At 36.8% G+C, this 16,026-nt stretch overlaps 1 protein-coding gene across 2 annotated transcripts in view; it reads left to right on the top strand.

Annotated features, from left to right (window-relative positions):
• LOC100618091 (transmembrane serine protease 11E) overlaps positions 1 to 10,933 on the top strand; it is a 136,856-nt gene extending 125,923 nt beyond the window's left edge. For both annotated transcript variants that reach the window (XM_056802693.1, XM_007496371.3), the window contains exons 6-10: positions 327 to 365; positions 1,804 to 1,984; positions 4,185 to 4,444; positions 8,940 to 9,082; positions 10,490 to 10,933. In XM_056802693.1, coding sequence (XP_056658671.1) covers positions 327 to 365; positions 1,804 to 1,984; positions 4,185 to 4,444; positions 8,940 to 9,082; positions 10,490 to 10,651 — 785 coding nt within the window. In that variant the 3' untranslated portion in view covers positions 10,652 to 10,933. The remainder of the gene's footprint in view (positions 1 to 326; positions 366 to 1,803; positions 1,985 to 4,184; positions 4,445 to 8,939; positions 9,083 to 10,489) is intronic.
• The last annotated feature ends 5,093 nt before the right edge of the window (positions 10,934 to 16,026 follow it).

Here is a 16,026-nt window from a genome sequence, read left to right as displayed (position 1 = left end):
AGTGTTTGAGGCCAAATTTGAACTCAGGACTTCTTGTCTCTAGGACTCTCTCTCAGTCTACTGGAACTGCTCCCCTCACCTAAGTATTTTAGAAAGGATTTAATTTAATTTAGTAAACTCTGAAATTTATGTTCTTTGACAAGAAAAAATTAAGTTGCCTTTTGTATGACAGATACTAGGCAGTTTTAAAACACTTGGTGTTTGACTTGCAATGGGAGGCCATTAGGTATGGAACATTTCTGAGTAAATCCAGGGTGATCGAATATGGCTCTGTGGAAATCTGATGTGTGCTAAATGATCTTGCTTTATGTTTCTGTGTATTTCAGATATCAACAAGACAGAAACGGACCAGTATCTGAATAGCTGTAAGTCCAAATTATTTATTAAAATCAGTCAACAGAATTTTATTAACACAAAATATAAAATATATACGTATATGTATTTCTTTGGATCAGGTCTAACTTAGGAATGTGTATCTCAGGTACAGAACGGTAGTTGCTCTGGCTTGTTGTACTTCTTGTGAGTAATCAGAACCAATTTGTTTTAAGAGCATATGCTACTAGAAAGAGCCAAGTGAGTGTAGGAGGGCATCAAAGCACTGTGTTGACATCATGGAATGACTTCACTCATGAGGAAATGCTGAATGATCCAGACTAGGACTGGGTTGACTGATAGGACTTCCATTGCAGTTAATTATCCTCTCCACAATTATTGTGAGCCTATAGAAATTGGAATCAGTGCTGGATTCAACATCTCTCGACTGTTTTTGCTCCCAAAGAGTTATTTTTTAGGAGTATTTTTGGAGAGAACCTAGTATCAGTTTATAGGAATAGGGACAGGACATAAAATTTCATAGATATAGAGGAGAAAGGTGCATTTTTCATCTCTGTGATACCTTCTCTGCAATTTATTATGTCACAGAGTTGCCAAGAGCACTGAATGTTTAAATAACTTAACCCAGAACACATAGGTGGCATAGTGCCCAAGGTAGAGATTAAATTCATTTTTTTTCTAGTTTTAAAGCTAGTTATCTATTATGCCACATATTCATTAATATCTATCAATCACAGGTTTAGACCCTATATCACTGGCCTTATGATTCCTGGGAGGATAGGGGTGGTAAGGTAAACGACCAAACTAGAAATTATATTCTATATTGTTGCAAGTATTCTCGAGAGATTATTTAACAATGGGGTTATGAATAAATATATGTGTTATATTTCTGGGCTACCCTTACTCATAGAAATACAGAATTCCTATGCTGGGACTTATTTCCATATTCCCATAACTAGTACCACGTAAAAGGCTTTCATCTGAGTGATTGAAGGCTGAGAAGAAATCATTGTATTTATCCTAAAATTCTTGACTTCCCACATCTCTTCCACTTTTGGTGACTCCATACATTAGCTCATGATTCAGGAACTGCATTTAATAGGTAAGAAATGACAGTACAAGAAAATACTCTTCCTAAGAGCTGTCTTTCCATTTAGTTGTCATCCCAGGAATTTTAGCCAGGGACACTGGGGAGAGTGGGCATGGTATTAGCAGTCTGGAACACAGGCTGCTTTAAAATGTCATCAGGCATTAAATAAATAAATAAAAAACAAAACATCATCAGGCTTTATCAAAAGGGATGCGTGTGTAGGTGGGCAGTAAACAAACAAGTTCCCTCAAGTTTTTTTGTCCCTTCTAATACAACAAAAGACTCAAACCAAAACAAATCCTTAGGCAGAAGCTCATGAAAGGGTGAAATCACCACATTAAAAAACTGGAGACAGACTAACAGCCCTTCTCTTTGTACAGGTTGTGGGACACGGAGGGGCATGAGCTCTGGCACAAGTCTCAGGATAGTTGGGGGAGAAGAAGTAGAGCAGGAAGGCGAATGGCCCTGGCAGGCCAGTCTGCGGTGGAATGGGGAACATCGTTGTGGGGCGACCTTAATCAATGCCACCTGGCTTGTCAGTGCTGCTCACTGCTTCAGAAAGTAAGTCCAGAGACTCCTCTTGGAATTAAGAGGGGGAGAAAGAAGTAGAGTTTGGCCTCAGACAAGATAGGAGATCATTTGATTGAAGCCTGGAGGAATCCAGTGCATTTTAAAAAATAGACTTATCTGAAGAGGGAGAATAGAATGGAAATAAAAATAGACTTCATATAAATTCATGAGTGATAAATTGTTATTGACTTGGTAATTGAAATTAGGGTATTTGGGGGACATTTCCAATTACTGATGTTAATCAACAAAGCAAACCTAAGCTTTATAAGTCTGCTGGTACTACCAGAAGAGACTATGGATCCAAAGCTGGTAAATGGACTAAAGCAAACAGAGTTTTGGTTTAGGATGCTGTCATGGGGTAGGAGGAGGGGGAGGAGGGATTACTTCCTTCAGCTCTGTGCCTTATCTTCCAGTTCTCTGGAATTTTAGGGCTCAATAACCCTAGAGACACTTTCTGGGGAATGGTTTACTTTTTCCCCAATATGGCTGTACCATCACTGTGTCTTCCCTCTATGTTGCTGAACTCATTTCTTCCCATCTGATTATATACCTAGATGGTGCAGTAGATAGAATGCTAAGTCAGGAGCCAGGTCTGGAGTTCACCTTTAGCTATAAGACACTTTCTAGCTCTGTGACCCTGGGCAAGAATCACTTAACTTCTGTCTGCTTCAGTTTCCTTAGATATAAGATGGGGGTAATAAGAATATCTTTTTTTCCAGGATTGTTGTGAGGATCAGAGGAGGTGGTATTTGTAAAGTGGTTAGCATAATGCTAGTAGAGGCTTAATAAATATTTGTTTCTTTTGTCCTTCCTTCCTTCCTTCCTTCCTTCCTTCCTTCCTTCCTTCCTTCCTTCCTTCCTTCCTTCCTTCCTTCCTTCCTTCCTTCTTTCCTTCCTTCCTTCCTTCCTTCCTTCCTTCCTTCCTTCCTTCCTTCCTTCCTTCCTTCCTTCCTTCCTTCCTGCCTGCCTTCCTTCCTTCCTTCCTTCCTTCCTTCCTTCCTTCCTTCCTTCCTTCCTTCCTTCCTTCCTTCCTTCCTTCTCTTACACTATATCCAACTCCCCTGACTGAATTTGAATCAGACATCTTTTTGACTGGCTTACGCTGTACTTGGCTTTGAGTTTCATGATAATTCTTATGCTATTGCGGGTTGTGGGACCAGGGGCACACTGTATGTATGCCATTTGAAAACCAGCCCAACTAGCTGAGGCTCATCACCTGAGGTGGCCTAAACAACACACAAAGACCATCTTTGAAGGCCTACAAGTACTATAATCTGAATTGTTAAGATAAAATGTCTATATATGTTATGAATCCTTGAAGTAAATATGGGGAAGGAAATACAATTCAGTGCAAAGATTTTAGAAGCCCCAGTAAGTAAGTGCAATTTGGTTGTATGCTGTGGTGAATAAAATAGGTAATTCTAACTCTTTTTTCTGCAATTTGTAATTCTGAAAGACATCTCAATGCAATGTTAAGGCTCCTGTAATTCAAGTCATAGTCGGAATAATTATACTTGTGAATGAATGAATAAAAAAAGTATTTATGTGCCAGAAACTATGTCAAATGATAGAGATACTAATACAAATAGCAAGATAATCCCTGCCTACAAAGAATTCACATTTGACTAGTACTATGGGATTAAGGGTAGAAAGAATCAATTTCTCCATTCTTGCGTGTATAATTTGTGTTATATATATCTTTTAAATCTTTATCCTCTGTCTTAGAATCAATATTATGTATTAGTTTTAAGGCAGAAGAGTGATAAGCGCCAGTCAGTTGGAGTTAAGTGGCTTGCCCAGAGTCACACAGGAAGTATCTGAGGCCATGTTTGAATCTGGGACCTCTGGGCTCCAGACCTGGCTCTCCGTCCACTGAGCCACCTCGCTGCCCCTCTGCCCATGAGTTTTGGAGGACACATAGCCTTTTGTGAAGAAGGGGGCCTAATGGTTAAGGGGATTAGAAAATGAAGTTTTGGGGAGCCTATCATGGGAATCACGCCATGCATGGACTCTAATCATCTACCCTTTCCCCAATCGCTCTCCAACCAATGTACGTTGAGGGAAGTATTGGTTTGTGGTTTGAAATTTAGACATTCAATAAAAAAACTTATTGGAACACCTATTGGAACACCACTGTGTTATTAAAAACTAGTTTCGGCTCCTAAAAAATGCTTTTCATTCCCTTTTTCAGTTATAAGGACCCAGCCAAATGGACTGTTTCTTTTGGTGTGACACTAAGGCCCCCCAAGGAGAGGCGAGGCATCAGGAGGATTATTGTTCATGAAAACTACAAGTATCCATCCCATGAATATGACATTGCGGTTCTGCAGCTTGATAGGCCTGTACCTTACACAAATGCTGTGCATCGAGTGTGTCTCCCAGATGCTTCTTATAAGGTCAAGGCGGGGGATGCGGCTTACGTCACAGGATTTGGAGCAATGAGAAATGATGGTGAGTACATGAAAAGAGACTAAATATACAGTAACACACTGCAGTACTTTAAGTCATAGACAGGGTGGAATTTAATGGATCAAATACAAAATCTCTTTGACTTTTACAGCCCTTTCTGATTTCCTTCCATTCCAGTCTTTTTTACCCTTTATTCTGAAATAGGTAACCTGAAAAAATATATAAATATTACTAAAATAATAGTTTATTTTAAGATAAGGGAAGGAAGGGAAAGGAACTGGGATGATCTGTCTAAAAAACAATAAATAATCTTTCCCCCCAAAATCAAGTTGATAACCTACCTACAAATCTAATTACTACAATTAGCTAAATTAAATCCCCCTCAGTTAATATACAAAGGTGATAAGGAATTGAAGGTAGCAGGAACAGGGCTCAAAGGAAAGGTCTCACTGACAGATGGCACTTGGATATCTTGAGCAGCTCTGTTGAAAATCACAGACAATCCACAGGATACACACACAAGGACAGGTTGGATCACAAGGAGAGCCACAGGAGATAGAATATCCAGCTCTCTAGGTCCACCCCAGAAGACTAGACAGAAACTCCTCCTCCTGCCTGCTTAACTGTCTCTCTCAGAAGAAACAACCGCCCTGTCACTTCTCCAGAGTTCTGGAACCTTCCTGCTTCTGCCTTGCAGCATTGCTCTTGCTCCTGCTCCTGCTCATTTCCCTATATCAATTTCCTTTCATGTATGATGATCCAGGGTCTGCCCTTCTTTCTCTCAACTCGGTGCCTTTCCATTGGTCTTTAGCCTATGCCCGTTGTGCTTCCTAGCTTCTGGTTTCCTTGGCTTCTTTCCAAGTCTCAGCCAAAATCCCATCTTCTGCAAAAAGGCACTCCCCATTGCCCCTTAATACTAGTCTAGCCTTCCCTTTGAGATTACCTCCCATTTACCCTGTATGTGTCTTATAGACACATAATTGTTTGCATGTTGTCTTCCCCATTAGAAGGCAAGTTCCTCAAGGACAGAGACTAATTTTTTAAACTTTTCTTGGTACCCCCAACACAACACATAGTAAATACTTATTTTCTTAAGCACTTAATAAGTATCTAAATACTATACCATTGTATGTAGGTATTTATACCATAGTAAGCACTTAATACATGGTTGTCAACTCCACTTGATGCCACTCTTTGCTGGAAGTCAATGGATTTGGTTAAAATCAAGTCTAGTGGTAAATCGGCAACAAGGGGAGAATCTCCCTAGCCTTTTCTGTTTCTATGATGCTATGTTGCTATTAGCAACAGGGTTAGAGTAATGGATCGAGGGCTTGGAGTCAGCAAGACAATTGCTGGCTATGTAATCCTGACCAAGGAACTTCACCTTTATGTATATCAGAAAGTTTTCTGGTCCTTATTTTCCCAAGCCACAGATAGGCTGCAATCTGCCCTGGAAGATAATGAAATGACCCACCCATCACATATTTGAGTACTTATAGTTAAAAACACTGAGTCCTGGAAGAAAGTGGTCTACACAAGTCAAACACACCTAGAATACATGTGGACAAAAGGAGTTTCAAGTCTTATGAGATTGCATAAGGGAGAAATAATTAACATTTGGTGAAATTTCATTTAAGAAATAACATTTGGGGGTAGTGCATCACCAGATAGAACAGGACAGGGGGCATTCCCTCTGAAGGAAGTCATATTAGCTAAACACAGAGCTGATAAAGAATGGGATATGTTCAGACAAAAGTGAATGATCTTGAATAGTTGGAGCAAAGAATAGGTTGAAGAGAATAGTGAACCAAGAAGAAAGGTGGATGAGTGATAGATTTTGGAGAACCTTAAATGTTGAGAAGGAATATGGTAATTTTTTTCCTATAGATTTTTGAGCAATGGATTGAATTGATCATGCCTCTGCACCATGAATCTGGCCATGTGGTATAAACTGAGTTGAAAGAAGAGATTAAAGGAAGGGAATGCTGGTAAGAAATAATTGTGATATTCCAGCAAAAGGTTAGAGGAACCTGACCTAGAATTGAGGCAGTGAGAATCATAAGAAGTAGGAAGAGAATGAGGAAATTATGGTGTCATAGAAGCCATCTAAGTACTTGAGGCTGGTGACCTTGACATGAGTTCCTGGGAAAATATTAGAACAGATTATTCTTGGTGTGATTTGTGAACACTTAGAGAGAGAAAAACAATGGATGCTTTTTGTTTGTTCATAAGAAGTCAAACAAGGACCTCATTAAAATTTTTTTTTCTTCTTTTCTTTTTCTTTTTTTGAAAATTTTATTTAGTCAATTTAGAACATTATTCCTTGGTTACAAGAATCATATTTCTTTCCTTCCCTCCCTTCCTCCCACCCCTTCCCATAGCTGATGTGCAATTCCACTGGGTTTTACATGTGTCCTTACATGTGATCAGAGCCTATTTCCATGTTGTTGATGTTTGCACTAGGATGTTCATTTAGAGTCTAAATCCCCAGTCATATGTCCCTCCACCCATGTAATCAAGCACTTGTTTTTCTTTGGTGTTTCTGCTCCTACAGTTTTTCCTCTGGATGTGGATAGTGGCTTTTCTTGTAGATTGACCTTATTATTTTTGATAGGGTTACTAGACTGGTAGATCAGCAGAATGTGAATGATTTAGCCTTGGATTACAGAAAGAAAAAAATGGAGATATAGACAAAATTGGAGGATGATAAGAGTTTGCTGGATCAGACTCTACCTGACCAGGATAATTGGACCCATATAATTTTAAAAATACTTTATTTATCCTTAAAAAACAAACAAACAAACTCTTGCCTTCTACCTTAGAATCATTCCTAAATATTGGTTCCAAGGGAAAAAAAGTGATAAGCATTCGGGAATTGAGGTTAAGTGACTTGCCTAGGGTTACATAGCTAGGAAGTGTCTGAGACCACATTTGAACCCAGAATCTTCTGTCTCCCCACTGGACCACCTAACTGCCCCTTTATTGATTCTTTAAAAAAATATTGGTGTTACTTCCCAGTGATTGTTTCTCACATGCCCTACCCTCCACAATAAAGAAGTATAATTGTCCCAAATAACCAATATATTTCACAACTAGACAGAAATAATTTTGACTAATCTGGAGGGAACTCTTTAATAGGATGCCATATTCCTCTGTTCTTCACCCTATTTTATTTATTATTTTTGTCAACTTGAGATGAAGGCACAGATGATATCAGTTATCAAAATTGTACATTATATAAAACTGGGACATCTGATGTATCAAATGACAGAATTTTGATTTAAAAGATCCTAATATGTAGGTCCCACCATATAATTTCTTTTCTCAAAAACCTTAGGTCACTTTCAACTGTCTATAGAATAAAATGTAAGCACCTCAATCTAGCCTTTAAGGCCTTGTATAATGTTTGACTCTAACCAACCTTTCTAGCCCCCCCCCTTTTTTTTCATTTGCCTTCATGCATTTTACACTACAGAGAATCTGTCTTATGGACTGTCCTTTATATCTCCACCTGTTAAAATTCCCTTCTTTCTTGGTTAAAGATCTGAAGGTTTTATCCTATAAAAGACTTAGTAGTCACTTGGCAGATATTTCAGGTACTCAATGAGCTGTCTGGTAAGAGAGGTATTAGACCCAATGCTCCTCAATGAAATTAATATCTCCCATTCATATTTCTTATAATACTTTCTTTAGATGTTTCCTTTATGTTTAACCCAGTACAGTAGATGGTACAGTAGATAGAGTGCTGGCTCTGGAGTCAAGAGTTCAAATCTGGCCTCAGACACTTACTAGCTGGGTGATCTGGGCAAGCCACTTAGCCCTGTTGCCTTGATTTCCTCATCTGAGAATCTGAGTTGAAGAACACAGCAAACCATTCTGACATCTTTGCAAAAAAAAACCCAAATAGGGCCATGAAGAGTCAGACATAACTAATCGACTAAACAATAACAATAACTTCTAGTATATGTCTTGTTTCCCCACGTAGAGCATAAATTTGGTCAAAAGAAGAGCAGCCTCTCAATGATAGACAGGAGGAAAGTAGGACAAGATGGAACAAGACATAGAAAGCTTACATTCTTTGGGAGTAGGGAAGAGAGAACATGTACTTAGGAAGTTATTTATAAAATGCAATAACAATATGATTTCTGGGTAGAGGACACTCAAGTCATTAACTTTTTACTAGTGACCAAGTTTAGAATGATAGAAAATAGATATTATAAATGTAATTCATTTGGATATTTAAATGGCAACATAACATAATCAGAACATAGTCTTACTGCAATTGCATTGTCCTGATGGGCTTAATTAAAAATGAGAGTTCGTTCCTAGGCATCCAGCTATTTTGTTTAGAATAGATTGGAAATTTATGACTCTGTTGTCTTTTTTACATTGTCTTCTGGAAAATATGTGTGTAGAAACTAAGAATTACCCTTTTGATCTATGGTAGTACAGGACATTTATCCACGTTGACATTGCTTTTCTTTTTTGAAATGTACCTATAAATGCTAACACCATTCTATCCTTCTCTCGACTTTAGGTACCAGTGTAAATAATCTTCGGCAAGTAAAAGTGAACATTATAGACACTAAAATATGCAACGAGCCACAAATTTATAACAATGATATTACTGCTGGAATGATATGTGCTGGCTTTTTGACAGGAGGAAAAGATGCCTGCCAGGTGAACTAAAGTGTTTCTTACCTGTTACCATTAGAGACAGTAGATATTTTATAGTTGGCAGGGTTGGATATCTAGTGCATACTTGGGTCTGTATAATTATCTGAAAATCCTTCAGTAATCTTTTGCATTTCAATATTAAAACAAAAGAGTGTAGAAATAGACGTGTCATAGGGCAAAGGAGCCCTCTATCATATACAAATCAAAGCAAGTTCACCAAAGTTTCCAAGAATCAAATTGGAATCATGAAAGATATATTGCACACATTCTTAAAACTCATCAGGGTAGGCAGCTGGGTTGCTCAATGGATTAAGAACCAGGCTTAGAGAAAGGAGCTTCTGGGTTCAGATCTAGCCTCAGACACTATGACCCTGGGCAAGTCACTTAACATCCATTGCCTAGCCTTCATTGCTCTTCTAAGACAAAAGTCAAGGGCTTAAAAAAAACACTTACCAGGAAAGGAAGATCTGAACACTGTTCAAAGCCTGGGTCCTCAACTATTATACCAGAATTTAACATCTTTTGAAGATTTAAAATTCAGTGCTGCCCTCCTCTAATCACGACTTCCTTTACTGATTATCTCTCAAACTCTCCTAGTATACGGAAGCCATTAACCCTCTTTTAACTTCACTAAACTCTATTCAAATACTTCACCCCAGAGTCAGCCTATTTGTGGCTTCCCCCACTATTATTATAAAGTTCTGTATCAAACTTGACACTGCTGTGTTCACTGTCAAACACCCAGTGGTAGACCTCCCCACCATCTTGCTGCTTTCTCTTCTAATCCTTGCGTTACTGGGTGCTGATAGAGGTGGGGAAAACTGTGTTGACTCTGGAAATTCATGTGTGTTTTACTTAGCCTTCATCTTAACCTTGTAATGTTTTGATTAATCTCCTGAGCACTGCAAGACTCTCCTTATTCTTTTCTCCCTTCAATACTCTTCTTTCCAGGTTAATTTTCAGCAGATCAACTCTCCAATGACCTTACTGAAGAGATTTAGGTTACTTTATATAAACCCCTTCACCTATCTTTCTTTTCACCTTGACATCTTTCTACATTTGTAATCTCTTTCTTGGCACAAATCTCAGAGAAAGACAAATCCCTCCTTTTTTACCATCTCATGCAATGACATACTTAAAAAAAATTCAATGATAACTTTTAAAGAAAGTCACTGTTTTCTACGTCAGACCTTCTACTCCAAGATATCTTATAATAATGAAGTAAAAGGAGAATAAACAAAGTTCTACCCTCTACCTACCTCCATCACTAATTGTCATAGAATTAGGGTATCTCGTGATGACATGAGTCACTCTAGATACTTTTGAAATTTATGTGTTAAAAATTTCTTGACAAAATTCCTTTTTGTAAATTGAATGACTAATTCTAATTCATTTACTTTTTTTCCCTAGGGTGATTCTGGTGGACCTCTGGTCAGTCCAAATTCTAGAGAAATCTGGTATCTTATTGGTATAGTGAGCTGGGGTGATGAATGTGCCCAACGGAACAAGCCGGGTGTCTATACTCTCGTGCCTTTCTTTCGTGAATGGATTGCATCCAAAACGGGTGTCTAAGAAAGAAGTGGTTTGTAAAGTGAAATGCAAGTTACATATAAGCCATATTCATACCAAACAGCCTGCATGTATTAATTGTGCTTTCCTTATAATACTTTTGTCTTTGAGATTTGGATGACCATGAATCATCTCAAGTGAATATCAACAATGTGAAAAAAGTATTTCTATTCATTCTCACAGATTGTTGAAATTACTGACTTTGTAAAGAGCAGTGAGCAATGTAAAATGAAAATTAAACCAAAATGTTTTTTTGTTTTAAAAATAAATTTATATATATACAGACATGTGGTATGGGATTTTTTTCCTTGTATATATGAGGTCAATGCAAAAGTTACCTTAAGGAATATTATTGTGCCATAATAAATGATGAAAGGGACAGTTTTAGAGAAACTTGGGAAGATTTGTATGAGCTGATGCAGAGAGAGTAAACAGAATCAGGAAAACAATTTATACTATAACAACAAGATTGTAAAAAAAAATGGAAAGACTTAAGAACTCTGATCAACACAATGACCTAGTATAATTCTAGAGGACTGATGAAGAGTATATCTACCCCATGACAGAAATGTGACAAATTAAATATGCAGAATGAGACACATTTTTGGACAAGTCATTGTGGGAATTTGTTTGCCTGACTATACAGATTTGTTAAGAGGAATGTTTCTTTTTCTTCCCACTGAGGGTAGGGAAGTGGGAAGGAAAAAAAAACCAATGTATGTTAATTGAAAATAAAGTCAATTTTAAAAAGTACTATAAAAATATGGGTTTAGTGGTAGGTGGAAATGTAGGAGACAATAAAAGCAATATGTAGGTAAACTAAAGTATTTATATTTCAATAGATCAGTTAATGTAGACAGTGTTTTCACAGTGGTAGAGATTGTAGCCCATCCTATGAGAATCTGTCTGCCTATTCCCAACCCTAATCTTCCATAGCACATACAACCAATTTCTTGGAGATTTACCTCTAGATCTTTTAGCATTCTTTGGGCCTCAGTAAAGTACTCAGACTCTGCATATGTCATTCCATGCTCTTCCTATGTAACTGGCCAAGTTCCTCCTACAATCATACAAGTGTTGGACGATGACTTCTTGTGCAAGAGGAGCATGATGTAACAGAATCAGGATTAGCCTTGTAGTCAGAAGTCTAAGGTTCAGGTCCTGCTTTTGACATTCTAATTGTTAGATCCTGAGAAACTCATCCAACTTGGTGCTTCAGGCAGTTTTGCAAAACTATAAATTGCAGAGAAGCTGCCAAACTGTATCTGTAGAGGATGCTTTAGGATTTGCTTGTATTAATGAAATCACAGGTCTGTTCTTATAAGTGTGCACACATATAAATATACACACATGTACATTTATATATGTATGTATGTGAATTTATAATATGACATTGTATATATGTGTATGTATATGCATACTTTAGAATAAATGAAGTAAACTTTGTGTATGTATGTGTATCTTTTTTTTTTATTTTTTAAACCCTTACCTTCTGCCTTGGAACCAATACTATGTATTGGTTCCAAGGCAGAAGAGTGGTAAGGGCTAGGCAAGGGGGGTTAAGTGACTTGCCCAGGGTCACACAGCTAGGAAGTGTCTGAGGTCAGATTTGAACCTAGGACCTCTCATCTCTAGACCTGGCTCTCAATCCACTGAGCTACCCAGCTGCCTCTATGTACATCTTTAAATAGAAATTTATCCACATCCTAAAAGTTTTAGTGTAGTTTTAATATTTAATAACATCAACAAGTTAAAAGCTATATATAAATATGTATTTATATATATATATATAAAAGCTATAAACTTGGGGGCAGATACTTCCTAGCTGTGTGATCCTGGGCAAGTCACTTGACCCCCATTGCGTAGCCCTTGCCACTCTTCTGCCTTGGAACCAATACACAGTATTGATTTAAGACGCAAAGTAAGGGTTTAAAAAGGTTTAAGAAAAAAAAGCTATAAACTTATGAAAAAACTATGTGAACAATTAATTCTTTGAATTTGAAAAGTATTAGCACATTTCTTATTTAAGTTCAGTATAAGCACATCTAGTTCGGTGTATTGCTCCAGTTATCAAACAAAATTTGTTTTCTTTTAAATCCTTGCTTTCTATCTTAGTAACAGTTTAGTAAGACAGAAGATCAGTAAGGGCTAGGCAAATGGGGTTAAGGGACTCATTTGAGTCCATTATCTGAGGCCAAATTTGAACCCAGGACCACCTATCTCCAGTCCTGGTGCTCTGTCCACTATGCTATCTAGTTGCCCCTTGATTTTCAAATTTCATAAAAATTTTCAGCTGCTGCTGCTCTATGACTATAAGAGTAGCCTTTGTAATACTAGCCTTGAGAAAATCCAGGGAATGAGGTTTTAGTGCATAATTGATAATTCTACTATAATTCCACAAAAAAAAAAAACAACAAAAAAACTTGAATGTTACAGCCTTGAGTTCAGTTTACTTGAGAACTTAGCAGACTTTTCCTTCAATATTTGTCATCTCCAATCAGGGGAAAGGAAGGAAAAAAATAAAATTGTGTTCATTGAAAATTCACAAAACAAAATGTGTAAAATAAATATATATAATTAAATTTTCAAATAATGTTTTTGCAAGTTTCTAGACATTCAAATCCTGAACTTATTAAAGCTTAAAACTGAACTAAGACTTCTGGGTCACATTTTATATATACTATTTCTTACCTCTCTGCAGATGCATTAAAGTCACTGTGTTTCAAGATAAATATTTACTTAGTTCGAAAGAAGTTTTGAAGGTCTTCCAGAGCAATATCATCTCATAAGCATAGTAGGCACAGAATACGAGCCAAAAAAATCCTAAAGTCTTGGGAAATTTGTTTTTCTTGAAAAAAATTATATAACAAAAAAATAGTAACATTTTCCTTGATGTAGATGCAATGAACATAGCTATGTGGACATACATGCAAGGATAAGATTCTTTATTTAAGTATTAAAACCTCTCTTTTCTATATGTGTTTAATTAGATTTATTCTATGGAATTAACTAATTCTTAAAGTTCAGTTTAAAATATTACTATAATAATGAAGAGGCAGTTTTGCATAATGATTACAGGACTGTTCTTGGAATCTGGAAGAACTGGATTCATTTTCTATGTCTGATACATAGTATCTGCGTGATCCTGGGCAAGTCACTTAATGTCTCAGTGCTCCAGGAAACTCTCTAAGACCCTAAATTCCAGATGGTTCCTAGAGAAGAATTTTGACAAAGAGAATTTTCTAAACAAATAAAAATATAGGTCCTGATCTGCCCTCCACTAAATTATACTATAATTAGGAATATGTGATTAAAAAAATAATCAGAGGCAGCTGGGTGGCTCAGTGGATTGAAAGTCAGACCTGCAGATGGGAGGTCCTGAGTTCAGATCTATCCTCAGACATTTCCTAGCTGTGTGACCCTGGGCAAGTCACTTAATCCTCATTGCTAGCTAGCCCTTATTTTTCTTCTTCCTTGGAACCAATGCATAATATTGATTCTAAGATGGAAGGTAGAAGATTTAAAAAAAAATAATGTTGCCTGGGTCAATAATATAGCTTTTCTATTCATTCAGAAGCAACTTTTTGCTGCATATTGGACATGACAGTGTTTGAGAAAGGTGAGAAAAAGGGAAATAACCCTTCATTGTCATTCCTCCTGGCTGTGGAGTCAAAATTAGAACATGTAATTTGAGGGAGTCATTGAGATGGAGGGAGAGACAAAAAAGGAGAGTGGAATTGCTAGAGTGTTTAAACTCATTCAAGGAAAGAATATCATGTATCATTCACCATCCTCATTGTGGTCTGGATAGTACAAAGTGCCTCCAGCTTAAAAAAAGAAGAAGAAAAGCCTCATTTAAAAGCAATTAGAGTGTTCTCTGTTTTATACTATTAATAATATTAACATGAAATAAATTAACATGAAATGACTAATTCTGAGACCAGTGCAGGTAACATGGCGTGTTGGTACAACCACTAATTTACATGCTTAATAGATATCAAAATGCCATTTATTCTTTAATCTTTGAAACTAGTAGTTCCAACAGCTCTAGAATTTTATTATTAATTATTATTATTATTATTAATATGGAAGATCATAATCTGGAGATACTATTATAGTGGAGGAAGTAAAATTTACCGTTTTTTTGACATCTAGATTATTTGTTGGATAGAGTATTGAATATGGAGTCATGAAGACCTAGGTTCAATTCATGTCTCAGAAATTTAAAAGCTGTCTGGACAAGTCATGCCTCTGTTTGCCTCAGTTTCTTTGTTTGTCAAATGGGAATAATAATGGCACCTATTAAACAGTGTTCTTGGGAGGATCAAAGGAGATAATATATGTAAAATGCTTTGAAAACCTTAAAACACTATAAAAGTCCCAGATATTTTTATTATTTGACCTAAGTTAAGATATCTGCATTATTTGATAAATTTAGGAATTATGATGAATTTGATATTCTCAAAAAGCAGGATGACAAATTTGATTCTTTTAATAGTTAGTATAAATCTCTTTTATATAAATTTCTATTTCCCTTATAAAAGCATCTGGAAAAATATATCAAGAAATGAATAGGTTCGTATTTTAAGATAAAAACATAACCATTGTATTAAACACATCATTGTCACCACTTCACTGAAATTGATCTTTACTGTTAAAGCAAGTACTTTATTTGGTATTCTTTTTTTAAATTTTTCCTTTCTGTTTTAGAATTGATACTAAGTATAGATTCCAAGGCAGAAGAGAGGTAGGGGCTCTGGTTAAGGGACTTGCCCACAGTCACACAACTAGGAAGTATCTAAGAGCACATTTGAACTCAGGATTTCCTATTTCCAGGTCTGGCTCTCTTTCCACTGAGCCACCTAGTTGCCCTGTACATTTCATTCTTAAGACAGTAACCATAGTCAGTCAATAAACATTAAAAAAATCCGTTATATTCTGTCTTAGTATTAATTCTGAGACAGGAGGGTGGAAAGTGCTAGGCAGTTGAGGTTAGATACCTTGCCCAGGGTTACGCTGCTAGGAAGTATATGAGGCCAGATAGAAACCTAAGTGCACTTTGCTCCAGTACTGTTGTTCTGTCCACTGAGTCAGCCTAGCTGCCCAATAAACATTTAAGTTTCAGGTACTGTGCTAAGTTCTGGTGTAAGACTAGAAAATGACATTAATATTCTAGTCTTTAATCCAAAGGGAACATCAAGATATGCTGATGATATTACCCTTATTGCTTAAGCACAATATTTATATTCAGATCATGATAAGCCAAAAGAAAGAAATTTTCCTTAATATATGTGTTTCTTGTAAAATGCATCTACAGGTATTAGTATTACCACCACCCCAATCACCACCACCATTATAATTGCATATTACCTGGGAAA

Source organism: Monodelphis domestica, chromosome 6 (assembly GCF_027887165.1).
Source record: "Monodelphis domestica isolate mMonDom1 chromosome 6, mMonDom1.pri, whole genome shotgun sequence".
Lineage (NCBI taxonomy): Eukaryota > Metazoa > Chordata > Mammalia > Didelphimorphia > Didelphidae > Monodelphis > Monodelphis domestica.
Note: the sequence above shows the minus strand (reverse complement) of the source record. Positions and strands in the feature narration are given on the sequence as shown.